Below are 22,029 nucleotides of genomic sequence, written 5' to 3' on the forward strand. Positions count from 1 at the left end.
AGGTTGTTTGCTGTGGTGTGTAGAGTGAAGCCTTGACTTCACAGCAGTGTCACACATCCACACCCCTGCCGCAGGCACTGCCCCAGCCCGCCCTGGGTCTCTGCTCCTTTCTGTCTGTGCCACTCACTCCCCAGTGAGCCCATTCGGTCTCATGGCTCTAAATCGCTCTCTCTATCACCTCAGACTCCTGCAGCCCGCTGCCACGGGACAATCCCAGACTCTTGCAGCCCGCTGCCACGGGACAATCCCAGACTCTTGCAGCCCGCTGTCATGGGACAACCGCCCTGAGCACCCTAGGGAGCCCCCCACATTGACTGGATCTAGAGTGGAACTGCTGGGCTTCCGCCTCCTACGACAGAACAACAAAACCTTGCTCCCCCTTAGTCTTCCCATTTCAGTAAGTGGCAGGTCCAGGCTTCCAGTGGCCCAGGCCCAGAGACCCGAGGTCGAACCTCCACACCTCCCTTGTAGGCGCGCTACACACTCGAGCCAGCAAGCAGGAAGTGCCGTTGACTCGACTTGCAAGCTCTGTCCACGACCTCACCACTGTCCCACACGTGGTCTCCCTGGGCCTGCCTGTGTTTCTGCCTTCATTCTGCCCTCAACCCGGCAGCTGGAGAGATCCTGTCGAGGCACATGGAGATTCAGCTAGAAAGTGTGCCCCAAGGCGTCACACCCTCTCAGGAGTCCCAGGCGTCCCTCGGTGGCACGTGCTGCTACCGACAAAAAGGCAGGTAGTTTGGACTCAAACTCACCGCACCGCACTCCCTTCCAAAAAGGCCCGGTGATCTACTTCCACAAGGTCCCAGCCATGGACACCCTGGAGGTCAGCCACACACGCACGGAGACGCCATGAGTGGGAACTGAGACTCGACAGCCATTGCTGGTTCTGTCCGTGTTCACAGCCTTGTGGAGATCCAGCCAGCCGTGAATCTGGGCAGCACTGGGCACTACGCTTTCACAATACATGAAGGTGGGGTGAGGTTTTTAAGTCGAAGGCTTAGGGGACTTGGTGAGTGAGACCAGCCTGGACTTTCCAGCCCGGTCCATCCTCCAGTAGGAACAGCCACTGGAGCTGACGACCCACTCAGACAGACCCCAGAGCCATAAGAAGGGTGAACCAAGGGTGTCTTAAGCCATTAAGTTTGGGAGGGATGTCACACGCCTGTTCTGAAACACAGCAACACGGCCTGGCAACTTTTCTAGGCCCACGGACTTTTTCATACAAGGCGACAGGATCCAGTTGATTCTACCGCCTCACCTGCATGTGGAAGCTGGACCATGCAGGTGACTGGAGGAAAACAGATGCATCTGAATATCCCTGTTGGGGAAGAATACTATTCAAAGCGCACGGTGGACCTCCAGTAGAACAAGCAGATCTGTCTTGGGGGAAGGACGGTCTGACCGCTCCTCAGACTCAAGGGTGGTAAGGCTTTGTCTGAAGGACTTTGGACAGATTGTGAGGTGAGACCAGTCCCTGGCGAAGGACCTCCTGCTTGGAGGAAGGCCGTCAACAAGATGCAGACCCCGTGGCTGAAGCGCTAGGCTCCAGCCCGGGAACGCGCAGGAGAACGGTGCTGGGCCGGCAGTGTTGGGTTCTGTGGCCCCCAGGGTGCCATGACTCAGCACCAAGGTGGCGGCACCGCACAACAGCAGCGTGCTCTGTCAGATGTGTCCAGCCTGCGGCCACCTTCAGCGCACTCCTGTTCCCCTGCACTCTGAGCCAGAAGGTAGGGCTGCTGCGAGCAGGAGGATGCGGTGGAGGTGAGGCTGGGAAGGTTTCAAGGCCGGATCACAGAAGGCAATTTAACTGAAGCTGGCTCAGGATGCCCATCCTCAGAACCCAGCCACCGTGATGTGAGGAAGCCCACAGAGAGCCCCCTCTCCCACAAACCCCAGGTTGGTGTACCAGCCCCTGATAAGTTCTCAGCCAATAGCCAGCACCAACCACCAGACAGGTCAGTGGAGGCCAAGTGCTACAGAGACAGGACACCACCACCATGGCCACCACCATGACTACCCTGACCACCACCATGACCACCATGACCACCATGACCACCATGACCACCACCATGACCACCCTGACTACCATGACCACCCTGACCACCACCATGACCACCATGACCACCATGACCACCACCATGATCACCCTGACTACCATGACCACCATGACCACCATGACCACCCTTATTACCATGACTACCATGACTACCATGACCACCCTGACCACCACCATGACCACCATGACCACCATGACCACCACCATGACTACCATGACCACCATGACCACCACCATGACCACCCTGACTACCATGACCACCATGACCACCATGACCACCCTGACCACCACCATGACCACCACCATGACCACCATGACCACCCTGACTACCATGACCACCATGACCACCATGACCACCATGACTACCATGACCACCATGACCACCCTGACTACCATGACCACCATGGCCACCACCATGACCACCACCATGACCACCATGACTACCATGACCACCTCCATGACCACCATGACCACCCTGACTACCATGACCACCATGACCACCACTGAGTTTTGCCTACATTTCAGTTTTGGAATAAATGTACATGCTCTTTTATGCCACTGTGTTTTATTACATAGATGAGGGGACTACAAAAATGCCATTATCTTTCCATTCCATTTTTCCAAGAATTTTTTGACACCCTTCTGTGTGGTTAACTGAAACGGGCACCAAAATTCATTTCTCCCCTCAAGGAAATCAAGAAGTTAAGTAGTAGGATTCCTGTTTTGAAGATGAGAAAACTGAGGCTTGAAGAAGCCAAGATCTTTCCGCAGGTCACCCAGCTCACTCATCTCCCTGCCGTCAAGCTGATGGCGACCCTACAGGACAGAGTAGAGCTGCCCCCGTGGGTTTCCGAGACTGTCACTCTACAGGAGTAGAGAGCCCTGTCTTTCTCCCGCCCAGCTAGCAAGTGAAGAAGCCGACATGACTAGCGAGATTTTCCAGAGTCTTCCATGCGGACTCTGCCTCCCAGGCTCTTCTCCAAGTCTGCATCCTGACCCCCAGCTCTTAGTCCACCCAAGAGGAGACTGCCTAAGTCCAACCAGGTCCACCAACCGTTCCTGGGCCAACAGTGGGCCAATAAGGGAGACGTTTTGTTCTTCGGAGCCCCTGTCTCAGTCCCTCCTCTAAGCATGAACCCCTTCTCTTCTGAAGGACAGCAGCTCTGGGAAGAAGGCCAAGGAAAGAGGTATGAGCCAAGACCTGCTGTGTGTGTCTGGATCCCAATTAACAGCCAGAATGTCTACTTCCCCTGCCAAGGGGACTGCAAGGAGGAAGAAGCAGAACCCACTACACCTGCACTTGTGCTTTCTCTGCATATGAGTCTGGCCGTGGGCAGGGGCTCCCCCGGGGGAAGCCCCAGGCTGGACATTTACGCATCAAGACCTCATTGCCATGAAACCTTCAGCGCTGCTTGCCCCTGCTTCGGAATATTTGGAGGCAAACAAATAAGTAGTGCTACCCCCAAACTCCTCCTCATGCAGTGTGGTTATAGCTACAGAAGCAGTGGGAGACAAGCTCTACTCAGCCACAGACACACACGGGCACACATATCCCCTCCACACTGGTCTGCGGACCCTGCAACGCATATGTGTGCACGCATGGGCTCAGGCACGTGCACAGTAGCACGCACAGAAGCACTCTGTACCCACTTATACAAGGATACCAGGGGGCTTCAAACATTGTGGAAAATGGAATTAAAAGATCACAGAGTTTCTTGAAGCCTCCTTCATACATACATATATACACACACATAAATTCCCATAAACATAAATGTACACATGCTCATGTTTACAGACATTACACACATATTCATGAATGCACATGTATGCACTCACATTCACAGACTTGAATACATTCACACTTTAGATGCATGTGCACAATGACACACATTCACATACAGGCCTTCGTTCCTATGAGCCCTTCCCAAGAAGATGCTGGAGCCTATCCGTCTCACTAGGGCTTGCTCCTTCTGCAGGAAAAGTAGAATAGGAGCGACTTTATTTCGTGGAATTTGAAAAAGTGAAATGTCAGGTGAGTGGATGGATAGATAAAAGGAAGGAAGAATGGGTGGAAGGAAGAATAGGCGGGTGGGCGGGTAGGCGGGTGGATGGGTGGATGGGTGGATGGATGGATCGATGGATCGATAAAAGGAAGGAAGAATGGGTGGAAGGAAGAATAGGTGGGTTGGTGGATGGATGGGTGGATGGTTGGATGGATGGATGGATGGATCGATAAAAGGAAGGAAGAATGGGTGGAAGGAAGAATAGGTGGGTTGGTGGATGGATGGATGGATGGATGGATGGATGGATGGATGGATGGATGGATGGATGGATGAAAGGAAGGAAGAATGGGTGGAAGGAAGAATAGGCTGGTGGGCGGGTAGGCGGGTGGATGGGTGGATGGATCGATGGATCGATGGATCGATAAAAGGAAGGAAGAATGGGTGGAAGGAAGAATAGGCAGGTGGATGATGGAAGAAAGGAGGGAAGAAAGGAAAGAAGGAGCTAAAACAACTGTTCCTATTTTGAAGACAACAGAGCCAATGTCTTGGCTCCTTTTGGATGCTGGCTCTCTGCTGCTGACTCTCCGAACAACCTGACAGAAAGTCAGTTCTTGCCCATGGAGATCTTAGGGGTGTTGCCATGTCCCCTGAGCTCCAGACCCCTACGACTCAATACCGCCACTTGGATGCAAACCCCAAATATACCAAACCAAGATGTTGATCTTCCTCCGGCCCCAAACAACAACAACAAAAACACTGCTTTCATCTCAGTGGCTTTTCCCTCTTTCCAATTGCATAAGTCAATATGCTAGAACTCAAAAAAAAAAAAAAAAGCTAGAATTCACCTTCAACTTTTTACTCACATATACCCTACATCGACTCCATAAGGAAATTCTCATAACACTATGTTCACAATATACTTGTACTCTATAAACACTTCTCACTGCCTCCATTGTTGCCATGCTGGCCAAGCAGCAATCAATTCTCAAACGGACGGTGACAGTAGCCTCCTACCCCTTCCCTCTGCTTCTGCTCCTGTCCCTCCTGTTCTCCAAGTCGGTTCTCCATAGAGTAGCCAGAATTATTTCGGTAAGCAGAAGCAATAATAGAAAAATAGTATAGGAAATCAATGAAACCAAACGTGTTATTTAGATAAATCGACAGAATTGATAAACTTTTCCTTGGATTTACCAAGGAGGGAAAAATTCAAAATGCTAAAACTCAGAAGTGAAAGGGGGGACTTTACTCCTCACCTTATAGATATTATAAGGATCATAAGGGGCTATTATAAATGAGAGCCCTGGGGGTATAGTTAGTTATACATCAGGTTGTAAGGTCAGCAGTTTGAAACTACCAGCCATCTGCCGGAGAAAAACGAGGCTCTCTACTCCCGTAGAGAGTTACAGTCTTGGAAAGCCACAGAGGCCGCCCTTCCCTTTCCCATAGGTTGCTATGAGTCAGAGTCAACTCGATGACAGTGAGTGGGACTATGAAAAATGATGTGTCAACAAATTAGACCCCCTAGATAAAATGAACACATTTCTAGGGACACACGCAAACTATCAGAACGGATTCAAGAAGAGAAAGATTATTTTACTAGCCCTATAATAAGCAAAACCAGGGAGCCCTGGTGGTGTAGTTGTTACGAGTTAGGCTGCGATCGGCAGTTCAAATCCACCAGCAGCTCCTCCGGGGAAAGATGGAGCGTTCTACTCCCATAAACAGTGCCAGTCTTGGAAACCCACAGGGAGTCACTAGGAGGCAGCATTGACTCCATGGCAGCGAGATAAGCAAAGAGATTGAATTAGTCATCAAAGCACTTCTCAAGAAGAAAATTCCAGGACCCGGTGGCTTCATTGGTTTATTCTCCCACAGGTTTAAAGAAATGTTAACGCTAAGCCTTCACAAACTCTTCCAAAAACACAGAAAAGGAAGGAATGCTTCCTAACCCATCCTATGAGCTCACTATCCTGATACCCAAACCAGACAAAGATACCACTAAAAAGAAAACTACAGATCAGTATCCTTTATGAATGTGGGCACAGAAATCCTCAACCAGATACTTGCAGATCACATGTAGGAATATATGAAAAGGGTTATACTCCATGACAAGAGAGGCTGGTCCCAGGAATGCAAGGCTAGTTCGATGCATGCGTAGAGTAGACAGGTGCTGTAATGCCCTGTGTGAGTAGAATAAGGAGAAAGCTACATGGATGCACAGCCTACCCCATCGCGGGGTTCTGTAACACCCTAGCAGGCTCTCGTGGTGGTTGTTCTAGTGTTAGCTGCCCTGGAGTTAGTACGGACTCTCAGCGGTCCTCAGTACAACCGCAGGACACACTGCCCAGTCCTGTGCCCTCCTCACAATTGTCGTTCTTCTGCTGAGCCCGAGGTGTCTTCCTCCTTTTTTGCTGCGCTGCTACTTTCTCAAACACGATCAAGTCTACATTCGCAGCATAAAGAAGACAGAACTCCCTAGGAGGAGCGAACACAACCAAGATCCATCCACCCCTGCCTCCTCTGCACAAAACCCCGCCTCCCTCCCAGCCAAAGTAGAAGTCCTCCTGATGCTCAGAAGACCCTGCTTGACCATCACCTCCCTACCTTCATCTCCCTCTCTGCCTTCACTCTCTCCGCGCTTACAGGGGCCTCTCTGCTGGGCCTCAAATCTACCAGGTATGTTCATGCCTCAGGACCTTCACAGTCGCCGTTCCTTCTGCCTGGAATGCTGTCCCTCAAATGCCCATGTCACTCGCTCCTTCAGTGACCATAGGTCTTGTCTCAAGACCACATTCTCATGGAGGCCTCTCTGGCCACACTACGTACAGAAAACCGCAGACACCCCCTCCCAACCACGTTTCTCCTAAGCACTTATCATCTGAAATATCTCATTTTATTGATGCATCTTGCTAGCTGCCTACCACCCCCACTGGCATGTAAGCGGCGTCCTGGTCGCTGTCGTTCACTGCTGAATCCGCGGCATTCGAACGGGCACCCCCCCCCCACCCCCCCGAATGGGCCAAAGACCTGAGTGAGTGCGGACAACTCATCACCATCATCCTTCAGCACCCGTGACCACCAAGCTCGCCCGCGCCTGACACTGCACAGACGGCTGGCGTGTGGAGAGAGATTGGAAGCAGGCCTGGGTCTTGCGGAATCTCCCAGGCAGGCCTGGGAGAGAGGGCAGAACATAAATAACCCAGCCCCAGGGCTGGCGGTGGCAGTAGAACCTCATCGTCCAAGGTGGAGACCGGGGCCTGGCTCTGCTCCCTGACCAATGGGTCTCGAGGGCAGCCACCACCTGCCCAGCAGTGGAGGTTTGATCTGAACAGGTTTCATGGAAGCTTCCAGACTAAGAGACAGACTACGAAGAACAGCCTTTTAACCTACTTCCACCGAGCAGCCAGAGAAAACCCGATGGATCGCAAAGGTACCATCCACCCCCGGTCATGGGGCTGGCCCGGGCCTGGGCAGTGTGTCACGTCAGGAGTCAAACAACACAAGGAAGACAATGCTGAGGTCCTCCTGGGGCCGGGGGAGTGGTCACAGCTGGCGATCAGAGAAGGCTCCATGGATGAGGTGGTACTTCACCTTGCCCTTGAAGGCCCAGGACAAGGTGGCCAGGGGAAAAGGAGGTTGGAGTCGGGAGGGGAGGACAAGCCAGGGTTGGGCAGCATGGGGCCTGTCCATGTATCAGGACTACAGTGTTGGAATACAACCAGGAAGGTTGTCTGTCAAAGCAGTTCATGAGGGCCAGGACGAAGCACTGGACTCTGTTCCCAAGGCACCGGGGAGCCGGGCAAGGCTTCCGAGAGGAAGGTGTTGGGAAGCTCACGCTGGCCACACGGAAGCAACCGGTCAGGCACCAGACCCTCCGCTGTGCAGTCCGAGCTCAGAAGACACCTCTTCATGGCAGCAGACTGCCTCGCCTTTCTGCCCCGCAGCTGCTGGTGGGTTGGCAAGGTCGTGCCTACCCTGCTGTGCCACCGAGACTCACTCTTCCCCAAACCATCCTGGAGAAAGGAGGTCTGGGTGAGCCAGAGCAGAAGGGACGACAGGGGTGGAAGTGGTGCGGGTACAGGGAATCTAGGTTGGATTTGGAGATGGACAAAAGCAGGGCGGGTGGAAAAAAGGAGGCCCTGCCCCACTTCCGGAGTCGGGGAGGGGTGGGATGGGAAGGTGAGGGTGGGGAGTGGCTGTGGGACTCAGCACCAGTCTAGGCCTGGCTACAGAGAGGAGCAGGCTCCCACAGGGATAGGACAGACACAGCTTGGCCCTGCCCACCTTCCTGCCCCTCACCCCTGCCCCTCGTCCTCACTTTCAAGGGACAAGCCAAAAGGGGGAGTTTCTGCAGCTGGCATTTCCCGCCAAGACGCAATGTCATTTCTAGATGAGCCCATCCAGCTCTGGAGAGGAGCCAAGCTGCAGGGGTGGGGGGGCAGCTGTGTCCCCAACACACAGCCAAGGAGCTGCCTGCCCGAGCCAGCCAAGGCACTGGCAGAAGCAGCGCTGGCAGGGGGTCCCCAGCCCCAGCCAATGCTGGAACAGGCTGTTGATGGTGGCTCCATCTGCCTGGGCCTCAGTCTCCCTGCCAGGTCAGGCCCCACCAGGTCCCACTAGCCAGAAAGGAGGATCCCAGTCCCTCCCCCTCCTCCTCAGGCAACACACACGCATGCCTTTACTAGTACCTGCTGTGTGTCCTCGGAGGACAGACTTTCCACTCCTGCAACGTCTCGAAAACTTACGCACAGTTCTGCCCTGTCCTACAGGGTCGCTCTGAGTTGGCATCGACCTGATGGTGGTGAGTTGGGTGCGGGAAGGGGGTTGAGTCGATGCCCTGGTGGTGTTGTGGTTACCTGTGGGACTGCTTACCGGAAAGGTCAGAAGTTCTAACCCACCGGTCACTCTGAGGAGAAGGGGAGAAACCTTCTACTCCTGTCAAGAGTCACAGTCTCCAAAACTCACAGGGGCGGTTCTATTCTGTCCTATAGGGTGGCTCTGGGTCGGAGTCTACTTAAAGGCTGTGTGTGTGTGTGTGTGTGTGTTGTGTGTGTGTATGTGTGTGTGTGTGTGTGTGTGTGTGTCTGGAGAAAGGTGACATTTTCTGCTCCCGTAAAGAGTTAGAAGCACACAGAGCAGTTCTATCCAGTCCTATAGGGTCGCTGAGTTAGAATTGACTCAGTGGCAGGGAGTTTATTGGCTTTGAGAGTATGACCTTTTTTAAGTTGTTGCTGTTGTTTTGAAGGGGAGGGTTTGAAAGTATAAACTAGGAGTCTGTAGGCCGGGGGTCCTCAAACTTTTTAAACAGGGGGCCAGTTCACTGTCCCTCAGACCTGTTGGAGGGCCAGACTACAATTTTTTTAAAAAACTATTAATAAATGCCTATGCACACTACACATATCTTATTTTGAAGTAAAAAAACAAACGGGTCAAAAACACCCGGTGGGCTGGATAAATATATACGGCCCTCGGGCCGTAGTTTGGGGACACCTGCCTAGGTATTACAAATTCTTCATGCTTTAGCTTAGAATCAGAAGGTTGGAGGTTCAAGTCTGTCCAGCAGTGCCTCCAAAGAAAGACTTGGAGGTCAACCTTTAAAAGGTCAGCCCTTGAAAGTCCTATGCAGCACAGATCTGCTCTGACCCAGGAGCTGGGCTGGACTGGTTCCATGTGTCCTGGGCTTTGCGTCTCCCCAAAGGGGTGTCCAGGGACAGTGTGAGGTAAGACACAGAAGTTTTAATCTGAGCAGTTGAGTCTGAGTTTTATCTTAGTGCTCTTCGTCTGATGCCCTCTCTGAGCCTCGGTTTTCCAATGTGTCAGGTGAGGATGGGCAAAATTCTGCCTGGTGAGCAAAGTCAAAGGGCACATGGTAACCACTAGCATCGTGGACCACAGAGACCTGTGACCAGAAGAACAAGATATTCCCAGCGACCGCTACAAAGACTCCGTAAGGGATCGCTTCAGGAGGTTCTGGACTCAGTGGGGATAAAATGTGGAATGGACCTCAAAAGTATCCAAGAAACCAGGCTTATGGGTCAGAGACATGAAAACCAAGAGATGATGGCCCTGAGCCACGCTTAGGCCTGGAAATGAACTCACCCCTGTTGATGCACTTTCAGCCAAGCCATAGGCAGGTCTACAAGATGAACAATCACCCAACGGAGGCACGACCACCTTAGAGGAATCTACCCTTTGAGACCAAAGGGGCATCCTTTATCTAAGGACAGAGTTCAGAAGGGCTGGAAAAGAAGGAAAGATGAAAACAGGAGACACCTGGAGGAAGTGGGCCACGTGGCAGCCCCTTGCGGAGATGGCCGAGAAAGAAGTGAAATAAAATAAGTGTGAAGTGCCAGACATAAAACTGATGATCTGCTCTGTAAACCTTCACCTGATCCACAACTGCACATATATAAAGTAAACCCTTCCCACAAGGGGTTTAATAAAAGCGTGTGCCCTCCATGCTATGATTGCCGAAGACAAACGGGTGCATAAACAAATGTGGCGAAGAAAGCTGATGGTGCCCGGCTATCAAAAGAGATAGTGTCTGGGGTATTAAAGGCTTGAAGGTGAACAAGCAGCCATCTAGCTCAAAAGCAACAAAGCCCACATGGAAGAAGCACATCAGCCTGTGCGATCACGAGGTGCCAAAGGGACCAGGTATAAGGCATCATGCAATATATATACACACCCCATAGTGAATGAAGGGGGAAGTGCAGAGTGGAGACCCAAGGCCCAAGTGTCGGCCACTGGAGATCCCCTCACAGAGGGGTTTAGGAGAGGAGATGGGTCAGTCAGGGTGCAACGTAGCACCAATGAAGAATACAGCTTTCCTCCAGTTCCTAAATGCTCCCCTCCCCCCACCCCCAACTACCATGATCTGAATTCTACCTTGCAAGTCTGGATAGAGCAGAGATTGTACACTGGTGCAGATAGGAGCTGGAGGCACAGGGAATCCAGGGTGGACGATACCTTCAGGACCAGGGGTGTGAGGGGCGATACTGGGAGAGTAGAGGGTGAGTGGGTTGGAAAGGGGGAACTGATTACAAGGATCCACATGTAACCTCCTCCCTGGGAGACGGACGGCAGAGAAGGGGGGGAAGGGAGACTTCGGATAGGGCAAGATATGACAAAATAACAATCTATAAATTATCAAGGGCTCATGAGGGAGGGGGAAGTGGGGAGGGAGGGGGAAAAAAGAGGACTTGATGCAAAGGGCTTAAGTGGAGAGCAAATGCTTTGAAAATGATTAGGGCAAAGAATGTACGGATGTGCTTTATACACTTGATGTATGTATATGGATGGATTGTGATAAGAGTTGTAAGCCCCTAATAAAATGTTTTTTTTTAAAGTGTGTGGAGAAGAAAACAGGGACTGGACTTGGCCAGTCTCCAGGCGTTTGGGCTGAAGCCCAAGGCTAAAGGCATCTCCAAAGACATGGCGGAGATGCTGCAGGCCGTGGAGAGCAAACAGGATGAGTCTGTGTGTCCCAGGAGCTTGTTCAGAAGGAAGCTGTAGACTCTGGCTGGGAGCATTCCCTTGAAGAGCCCTCTTCTCGAGCTGATGAACCCTGAGAGAGGGCAATGCCTGCCGGGAGGGAATCTGCCCTTCCACCTGGTTGGGTGCTAACAAATGCAGGTCGCCTGCACTGGCCTCCTGGGAGCCTGCAGAGTGCCTCGGGTACCCTGTGCCTCTCAGGAGGGGTCGCAGAGAGGTCCAACACACTTCTGGAGGCTAGCCAGGGGTCTAGTGGACATCACGGAGGGGAGCCTAGACTGGTCATGAAAGAGGAGACACCCCGCATATACACCCGCCAGAGGGCCCGGCAGGAAAGAGCTGGAACTGGGCAGTAAGAAAGCCAAGCCCACCCAGGAAAAGAAACCAACGCAAAACCCCTTGACCAACTACTGGACCAACTGAATGCATCTCGAAAGGTTTCTACATCAAGGTCAAGTGGGATTTATCCCAGGAATGCAAGAGAAATCAATCAATGTAATACACCATATTAATACACCAAACCAACCTACCCCCCCACCCCCCGTTGAGTTCATTCCGGGACACAGAAACCCTGTAGGGCAGCGTAGAACTGCTCCGCTCGGGAATGTAGATCTCACTAACTTGCCTTAGAGCCACTTGGAAGCAGCTCAGGAGGTAAGGAAGGGCTTATCAGGCCAAGTTCAGGCCCACCTTGAAGCCCACCCCACTCCAGGTCTAAAATCAAGGCGAGGAGGGCATAGGATGCCTGGTGGAGTTCGATCAAGTGCAATGTAGCCTAGAGGAAGTACGGACAGCCAAATGAAGGTCAAACATGATAGTGGGACAGAAGGAAAGTAAAAGGTAATAGGGGAAAGAACTAGGAGACAAAGACATTTATAGGGGTCTAAATAAAAGCATGTGTATATGTAAATAGATTTATATATAACTATAGGGATGTAGGTCTATGTAGATATTAAGGTAGCAGATAAACATTGGGCCTCTCCTCAAGTCCTCCTTCAACACAATAACAGTTTGTTCTAATAACCTGGCATTCTGTTATGCTCACCTTCCCAACACAATCACTGAAAACAAAATAGACGCATAAGCAAATGTGGTGAAGAAAGCTGATGGTGCATCTGAGGTCTTAAAGGCTTGAAGGTAAACAAATGGCCATCTAGCAGGGAAGCAACAAAGCCCACGTGGGAAGAAGTACACCAGCCTGTGTGATCTTGAGGTGTTGCCAGGATCAGGTATCAGGCATCAGAAGACCCCAAACAAACAAGCATTTCGATGCAAACAAGGGGGGTCAGAGTGGAACCCAAAGCCCATCTGTAGACAATTGGACATCCCCTCACACAAGGGTCACCAGCCAGCGTGCAGTATAGCAACAACGAAACACACAACATTCCTCTAGTTCTTTAAGGCTTCCTCTCCCCACTATCATGACCCCAGGTCTATCGTACACATCTGGCTAGACCAGAGCATGTACACTAGTACATATAAGAGCTCTCAACAATCGGAATCCGGGACAGAAACCCCTCAGGAACAGTAATGAGAGTAGTGATACCATGAGGGTAGGGGGAAGGTGTGGGGAGAAGGGGTAAAAGAGAAAACCACTCACAATGACTGACGTATAACACCACCACTACCACCACCACCATCCAGGGGGATGAACAACAGAAACGTGGGTGAAGAGAGACAACGGACAGTGTAAGGCATGAAAATAATAATTATTTATAATTTATCAAGGGTTCACAGGGTGGGTGGGGAGGGGAGGGGGGAAAGAGGAGCTGATACCAAGGACTCAATTAGAAAATGTTTTGAAAATGATGATGGCAACGTATGTGCAAATGTGCTTGATACAATCAATGCATGGATTGTAATAAGAGCAGTAACACCCCCAAATAAAAATGATTTATTAAAAAAAGACCTGGGGAGGGCCTTAGTTCGTCACCCCACCCTCCAGCCCCCAAAGATGCCCTCACTTACGTAGGAGGCCAAGAGGGTGGTTGGGGCCAAGACGAAAGCCAGGTAGAGGCAGGGGGCTGTGGCAAGCAGGCTGGAGGCACAGATGAGGGGCTCAGCCCTCGGGTTGACTTTCTTGTACCTCCTTGCAGCCTCTGCACCCAGGACAACCCCGATGATGCCAGTCACGACGGTCACTACCCCAAAAATCAAGCTGATGGGAAGAGAGCAGAAAAGAGTGGATCAGCTGATGGGGGGCAGTCAGGACAGAGGACATCGGTCCTCCCACCCTCTACCATATCTCTAGGTCCAGCCACCTGCCCCAAGTAACCCCCCCGCCTCCCTCTCTCTAAACCTCTCCCAGGGCCTCAGGACTCTGATCAGGGTGCCATGTCCTGCCCCGTGCCCTCTCCTGCGAGTGCTGAGGCTGTCCCTGACCGAGTGGGCATCGTATCTGGCACTTCCTCTCAGTTTGCCTCATCTTCAAGGCTTCAAGTTGCTCTACTGGGAAATCTTCACTCCAGCATCCCACTCTGCCCCACCCTCCTCTCCTCCCTGCTCCAGACACCAGGGGAAGGGAGACGCGCGCGCGCGCGCGCGCGTGTGTGTGTGTGTGTGTACAGCCCCTCGGGAGCTCTGGAAGGAACCTGGTGTTCTTTGTGTTTACTCACTGACTGCTCACGGCAAAGTCCGCAGTTTGAAACCACCAGCCGCTCCAAGGGAGAAAGACCAGGCTTTCTACTCCCATAACGAGTTACAGTCTCGGAAAGCCACAGAAGCGGTTCTACTCGGTCCTATGGGGTCAGGATGAGTCAGCACTGACTCCACGGCAGGGAGATGATTTTGGTTTTAGAGCCCTGGTGGCCCTGCGGCCCAGGCCTTCAGTTCAAACCCACCAGCCGCTCTGCAGGAGAAAGAGGAGGCTGCCTGCTTCCCTGAAGTATTTACTGTCTTGGAAACCCTATACAGCAGTAGTTCTCAACCTGTGGGTCACGACCCCTTTGTGGTTGTTGAACGACCCTTTCATAGGGGTTGCCCGATTCATAACAGAAGCAAAATGACAGTGAGGAAGTAGCAGCGAGAATAATTTTATGGTTGGGGGTCACCACCCACATGAGGAAGGGTCGTGGCATGAGGAAGGTTGAGAACCGCTGCCCTACAGGGTTGCTGTGGATGGGAATAGACTCAGGGGCCGTGGGTGTGGGTTTGCTTGCTTGCTTTAAGGCGCTCAGGTAGCACTGTGGCTAAGTCCTCTGCCAAGAACCAAAAGGTGTGGTTTAAACCCACAGCTGATCTTTACAAGAAAGCTGCAGCAACTGCTTCTGTGGGTCAGTTCTACTCTATCCTACAGGGTGCCTAGGAGTTGAGATCAAGTCAGCAGCGGAGTCCAGGTGTGTCCAAAGCCCAGCCCTTGTCTGAGCAGAGCACATCCATTCCCTCCTTGACTGGAATCCTCATCTTTGAATGCCTCTCAGGAAGCCCCTCCTGCACCCACTTCAATCACTCCTGGCACTCCTTGCGCCTCCTTCCGCCAGAGACCAAACCGCCGGGACAACTCTAGACAGGCCCCCAGATGCCAACTCATACTGACCCTATAGGACGGAGTAGAACTGCCCCTGTGGGTTTCCAAGACTACAACTCTTTATTGAGTAGAAAGCCTCATTTTTCTCCCAAAAAGTGGTGGGTGGTTTCAAACTATGTACCCTGTGATTAGCAGCCCAAGGCACAACCACTCTGCCACCAGGGCTCCTCTGCTGAACTAACGTAAAGGTTGAATGAAGAATGATGAGAACCTTGGGGGATGACACACACAACATAGGTGCTGAGCAGCAGATGAGTCCATTGATCGATACCTGCCAGAATTCCCAGGTGGAACAGACCAGGAAGGAGAGGTTGAGAAAGGCTAAGGCAGAGACTTAGCTTGGGCAAAAGCACCGACTAGTGAGAAGAATGTGCGAGCCCTTCTGGAAACGACGTGTCTGGCTATTCAATCAGGGACAAGAGAGGCCAGGCAAGGCGGAGGGGTAGGGTGGGGAGAAGCAGGTAGAAGCAGGAGCTGCCAGCCAAGCCCTACAGTCTTGGGGAAGGGTGGTGTGCAGAAAGATTGGGGAGCCCCATGTGGGTGTTAGCTCCCGGAGTCTTTTCGACTCAGAGTAGAACAACTGTCCAATAGAGTTTTCTTGGCTGTAATCTTAGTGGAGCAGACAGCCAGATGTCTTACCCGCAGAGCTGCTGGGTGGGCTCAAGCCCACTTTTTAGCTAGCCGCCTTGCCCACTGGTCCACCTGAGGGAGCCCACTTCTAGGGATGTACCTGAGAGACTTCGAAGGAGGGACTGAAACCAGTGCATGAGGGCTTACCGCGGCATTGATGGAAACAGCTGGAATGAATGCCCACCCACAGTCAAACGGATCAACAAAATGTGATTATGTCAATGCACACAAGGAGCCCTGGTGTGTGGGGGGGAGGTGGGTGGGAGGGAATTGACGTGTCAATCGCTGGTTCAAATCCACTAGCCACTCCTCTAGAGAAAGACAAGGCTGTCTGCTCCTTTAAAGATTTAGTCTCAGAAACCTCTAAGGAGCAGTTCCATAATGTCCTAGGACAACGGTTCTCAACCTTCCTCATGTCAAACCCTTTCATAGAGTTCCTCCGGTGGGGGTGACCCCCAACCATAACATTATTTTCGTTGTAATTCATCACTGTCATTTTGCTACTATTAAGAATCATCATGTAAATATCTGATATGCAGGATATATTTTCATTGTGACAAATTGAACAAAATTAAAGTATAGTGATTAATCACAAAGAATAATATGTAATTATATGTTGTGAAATATTTTTTTCTAATGACAAAGAAGTGAAATTTTGTCTTGAAGCATGGTATAGCATGGGTAACAGTCTTCACACCGGGTACTCGTATGTGGGCGTATCTGCATGTGGGCAGATCCACCTGGAGACGGATAGAGGAGTGGTGTCTCAGTTCCTAAGACCATCAGAAATACGTGTTTTCTGATGGTCTTAGGCGGACCCCTGTGAAAGGGTCATTCAACCCCCAAAAGGGTCCCAACCCACAGGTTGAGAACCACTGTGGCTCCTGATGTGTTTGAGTCGGCCTGATGGGGTGGCTATAGGTTTGGGGGTGTAGACACATTGAAATACTCATGACTCAGCCCCAAAGAGAAATGTGTCCTGATGCAAACACAGCACGGATGAACCTTGAAAACATGGTCGGCTGTAGAAGAAGGCCAACGAGGAAACATCTAGATTGGGCAAATGCTTAGAGACAAAAGGTCATGGCAGGGGGCCACGAGCAAGGAGAACTCTTGAGGAGACAGCAAACTTCTTCTGTTTATGGTGACGGCTGACTTGGCAGCACCCACTGCTCACAGTTGCACAACATGAAAAATGTCACTGAATTGGACATGTGAAAAATGTGGGGCTGGCAAGCCCTGTTCTAAAGCTTCTTCCTGGCAAACAGCGGGGAGGGCTTACAGATCAGATCAGTCTCGCCCACCTTCCACAGCTCCCACCCCTGTTGCTTCATCATCTCTTTCACTGAGATCCCTTCAATGGAGCACCACCCAGCCCACTTCCTCCCTGTGCTTCCCGCCCCCATTCTTCCTCCTCCTGGCCTCTGAACTCTGCCCTCAGGCAAAGATGCTGCTCCTTTGATCTCAAAAGGCTGATGATTCTAAGATGTGTGTGCCCACCCACCCCCACACCCCCACCCGCCCCTGGTGTTACAGTGTCCCCCTTAGAGACCTGTGAGAGCCATTGTCCCAGGCTGTGTGCATCACGCTTTAAAAAAAGAAAGGCATCGGTGTGGAGTGCCTGTGAGGATGTTTCCAGGGCGGGATCCAGGATGAGAGAGGCAGAGGGAACCCCAGGAGATGGAGAAGCATCCCCCAGAAAGGGCACACCGGAAAGGGGTCACGTCAGGGAGGAGACAGCAGGCAAGACCAGGGTGAACAGGGCTCTTGATTCGGCATCCAGGAAGAAGTAGCAGGTGTGGGGGCAGCTGAGTGAGGAAGGGCCAGCAGGTGAGGGTGGGCCTCCCTAAGGGCAGAGAGGCTAATGTAGGACTTGCCATCTCCCAGCTTTCCCAGGGCTCTCAGCGCCTCCTGAGAGGCCCAGAGGGAAGGAGGTTGGACACGCAGCCAATCCCTAAGCCATGTTGGTCATGGGACTGAGCTGTTCTCCTCGACGCCTCCGTCCCCCATCTGTGCACTAAGCAGGCTTGGCAAAAACCGCTCGAGGTCCGCCAAGACGCCCGCCATCCCTCGGGCCTCACAGAAGCCTCACCTCCCCACACCCTACCCCCCTTCCCCGTGTCTTCTGGAGCCCCAGGAGTGGAAAGAGTGGGGGGTGCACAGGGAGAACAGAAGCTGCCCGTAGCCCAGGACAGTTCTCAGGCCTGCAGGCTCCACAGAGCCTGGCGCCCCAGACTGAACTTTGGGGTTCAGGGATTCTGGAAGCCTCCGAGCCAGGAAGTCTCTCACCTGTCCTGGCTGCTGCACATCTCCTGGAGGCAGGGCAGCTTCAGCCCGTGGACCACACGGGCCTCAAACAGGAACTTAGGGGCCCAGAAGCCCAGGGCTCCTGTCACAAAGGCCATTGCCGTCACTCCCAGGGTTGACCACACGAAGCTCGAACTGCAAGAGAGGGTGATCTGGGTGAAGCCAGGAGAGAGCTGGGCCTGTACCTCGGCCTTTCCCTCACACTCCAGCACCTCCTGAGGAAACCAGTGCCTCCCACCTGTACACCTTGCTAGGCTGCGTGCTCCTCCCTCCTCCAGGCATCTCAAAAGACCCACCTCCAATGCTTCCACCTGGAAGCCGTCCCTGCTCCATCTCCCTCTTAGTTCCCTCTCTTGGTCTTCTGGCCCTGGGACAAGGACATCTATGTCCCCTGCCCGTGCCCCACATCCCGGGGATTCATGAGGCCTGAGAGTCCACTTGATTTCTGTCCAGGGCCCCATCCCCCTTGCCTGGGACAGGGGATGATGCAGCCCCAGGAAGCTCAGAGGGGTGATGGGCGAACTCCCAGCCTCTCCCAGCAGCCCCAAGAGGAGAGCAGGCCGGAGATCCTGTCCATCAAATAAATGAGGACATTGAGTCACAGGGACAGCACCAAGGCGGAGCCTATGCCCCTGCCTCCTTCCCAGCCCTCACCTGTGGGTGGGATGAAGCCCTCAGGCCAGGTGGGACAGGCCCTGATGGTGAGGTAGGAGCTCAGAGAAGGAAGAGGGCTAGAAAAGCTGGGCCAATCAGGGAGGGCTCCCTGGAGGCGGCGACAGAGAGGTGCGGCTAGCACAGATGTGGCTGTTCTGTGGCATGCAGTAGGGAGCAGGGACACTCACTTTGTGGCCAGGTATTTGACGTCCCCACACCAGCTGCTCCGGGGAAGCCCCAGGATGGCCTCCCCCTGCTTCTCCGAAGCTCCCCGGGGTGGATCTGGAACCAGGCAGAGGAGCAAGACCAAGGCCACGACCTCCAGGCAGGGCATGATCTGGGACAGGAGGGTCCAGGAGTTCAGGGCCTCACGCTGCCTAGGCCCAGGGAGCCCAAGGGGTGGGGATGGTGCAATCTAGCCTGGGACCCGGCACTGCTCACTTCCTAGGTGCTGGTGGCATCGTGGTTACACATTGGCCTGCTAACCACAAAGTCAGTAGTTCAAAACCACCTATCGCTCTATGGGAGAAAGGAAAGGCTTTCCCCTCCCGTAAAGAGTTACAGTCTCGGAAACTCACAGGGCCAAGTCTACCTTGGCCTGTAGGGAAACTCTAAGTCGGCATCGAATGGATGACTGTAAGCTTGTTTTTTTGGTTACACCCAGAGCTGCACTCCCTGCTGGTTCTTGGGCCTCAGCCCGGCAGGGCTAGGGGAGCAGGCAGCCCTGGGTGTCTGTCTGGCCTGTGCTGAAGCTGATCTGTCTAAGGTGGTTGAGACATGGAATAGCTACTATGTTGGCCCCAGCTGCCCCTGCCCACTGCCTCCACCGACATACTCAACCCGCCCTGTGTCTGCTCCTAGTTGGTACCATTCACGTCCCCAGGGAAGTGGGGTTCAGGCCACCCCACACCAGGTCCACTTACCTCCTGCTATCCCCATTGGCCAGCTCTGCACTACAAGGCTGCTGCTGCCGGAACCCAGCCCTGAGCCCCCCTGGACATTGATTTCCTTCTTCTAATTGGTCACATTCTGCCGGAACCTGGCCCAAGGGTGACTATACCCCCAACAGTACTGACAAGGTATTTCCCCAGGTATCCTGGATCCACTACCTGAATGACCCTAGCTGCTGGTCCTACGGGACCTACTGTGTGCCCCAGCATCCCTTGTCGCATTCACCCTCAAGCTTCCTTAAGGAGGCATTATGAACCCCATTTTACAGGCAGGCAGACTGAGTTGGGAAGCGTGAGGCGGCTTGCTTGTATCACCTAACATGTCAGCTGAGCAGCTGGGATGTGAACCCAGAACCGAGGGCCACGGTTCTACCGCTGCAGTCCACACAGGGCCTCACAGGCCACACTCTGCCGACCTCTGACCTCCCCTCCCTCCACTCCATGGCGCCAATTACCGTGCCAAATGGCTGCCCAGGCCTCCGAGGCTGGAAAGTCCCTGCCCCATGGGGGAGAGGGTGCGGAGGGGGGAAAGGAAACTGGACTCACTCGAAGGGCCCAATGCCAGTTCCCGGTCAGCTGCGTCACACCCGACCCCAGCACGTAGCCCAGACCACTGAAACACAGGGGCGAGGGAATGAGCGGTGAGGGGACCCCACGGGCAACCGAGGGCCAGTTCGACTTGGCATGGACTCTGAGCAGACTCACCACCCGCAGGAACCCCAGGAAAGTGGGTCACATGAGGCCCAGATGTCCGTTGCCCTTGGTCAGTTCCCCTGGTGGCCTTTGGCTCCTGGCACGCCCCCAGCACCACACACTGGCCTCAGATGAGGACTCCGCACCCAAGACCCTGCCCCGCCTGAGTCAGGCAATTCCAGGAAACCTGGGTCAGAGCTCAGGGGTCTGACTGCAGGTCCCACCCCGTCCCACCCTCTTTGCGGTGCAGGGCCTATGTGAGCACACGCCCTTCTGTCACTCCCCAGAGCAGCCACACCCTGAGTGGGCCCCAAGTCACCCTGCCCCTCTCCCCATCTCAGCCAGTTATGTCTCTTCTCTACCAAAGCGCCCCAGTGGGTGCTACTGCCCCCCTTTACAGATGAGGAACACTGAGGCTTGAAGAGAAAGGAGTATATGGTCACAGGTGGGTAGAAGTGGGTTCCCAAGCCCAGCTCTCCTGGTTTGATCTCTCCTCCCTCGACCCAAGCTCAGCCTCTGTTCTGACTCCTTTGGGCCTCAGTTTGGGCCCAACGATGGTACCAACCTTCCAACAGGGATGAAGATGTAGAAAATGGCCAGCACTCGGGTCCGCTGGTCGCTGGTGAAGAGGTCCCCCAGGACGGTGGGTGCGATGGTGGAGTAGCTGGCTGTGCCAATGCCCACAATGCCCCGGGACAGGAAGAAGAGCCAGGGGTACTGGGAGAACCGGCACAGAGTCCCGGTGAGTCTCAGAGCCCCCCACCCCCAGGGACTTGTCAGAGGGACCTTGGGTGCCTCATGACATGTGTCCCCACAGGAGGGAGAAAGGATCAGGGCTGGAGATGCCTCGCCATCCTTGGCAACCCCAAAACCAAACCGCAAACCAAACACTCTGCCCTCGAGTAAATTCCGACTCACAGTGACCCTATAGAGCAGGGTAGAACTGCCCCTGTGGGTTCCAAAGACTGTAACTCTCTATGAGAGTCAAGGTCTTTCTCTCTTGGCAACCTCATGCAGTGCACCCCGTTTGCGGCCTAACAACCACCTTCCCGAGAGCCTAGGGGGGCGCATCTTCATGCTTTGCTCACCAGGCCAGCTCCCCAAGGCAGTAGCTGACACCCCACACCACAATCTCAACAGAGTGGGGAGGAAGTGGCCCCGAGGGTCATAGCAGGTGATGCAAGAGAGGAACCCCGCTCTGAAGAAAATCTAACGGGCCCTGGCACTGGCCAAGCTCAGAGATGGAGCCTGCGCCTGGCCACCCCCACCCCTGACCCGACCTGCCAGGTAAGCCCAAGCCACAGCCTACCTCCCACAGTACTGCATCGGGAAGAAAGCCCGTGGGAAAGGTACCTGGGAGGAGATGAAGGAGCTGGAGAGGCCAGCTCCCGACCAGAGCAGGATCCCAAAGGTCAGTGTGGCCTTGCGGCTATGTCGGTCACCCAGGTAGCCAAATACAGGTGCGGACAGCAGCAGGCAGCCAATGAAAACTGGGGGAGACATGCAAAGGGCAGGATGAGTGCCACTCTGGGCCCCACCCCAGCCGGTGGCAGGCAGCCCAGCAGGCCCAGGGACAGGGCCTGACCCAGATTGTCCCAAACCAGAGTGCGGGTGACTGAGAAGTATGGGCGGATCCAGGGCCTGGGTTCAGTGCCCAGCTCTGCCACTTGCGCACTGTGTGGCTTTGGATAACCAACTCTACCTCTCTGAGCA

The 22,029-nt window shown here is 53.5% G+C and overlaps 1 protein-coding gene across 1 annotated transcript in view; it reads right to left on the bottom strand.

Annotated features, from left to right (window-relative positions):
• The window catches only part of SPNS3 (SPNS lysolipid transporter 3, sphingosine-1-phosphate (putative)), a 53,645-nt gene that overhangs the window by 17,302 nt on the left and 14,314 nt on the right, over positions 1–22,029 (bottom strand). Inside the window, exons 3-8 of the mRNA XM_075559593.1 lie at positions 21,670–21,806; positions 20,882–21,033; positions 20,170–20,236; positions 18,862–19,010; positions 18,002–18,154; positions 13,525–13,714 (exon numbers count right to left, since the gene is read on the bottom strand). Coding sequence (XP_075415708.1) covers positions 13,525–13,714; positions 18,002–18,154; positions 18,862–19,010; positions 20,170–20,236; positions 20,882–21,033; positions 21,670–21,806 — 848 coding nt within the window. The remainder of the gene's footprint in view (positions 1–13,524; positions 13,715–18,001; positions 18,155–18,861; positions 19,011–20,169; positions 20,237–20,881; positions 21,034–21,669; positions 21,807–22,029) is intronic.

Source organism: Tenrec ecaudatus, chromosome 10 (genome assembly GCF_050624435.1).
Source record: "Tenrec ecaudatus isolate mTenEca1 chromosome 10, mTenEca1.hap1, whole genome shotgun sequence".
Lineage (NCBI taxonomy): Eukaryota > Metazoa > Chordata > Mammalia > Afrosoricida > Tenrecidae > Tenrec > Tenrec ecaudatus.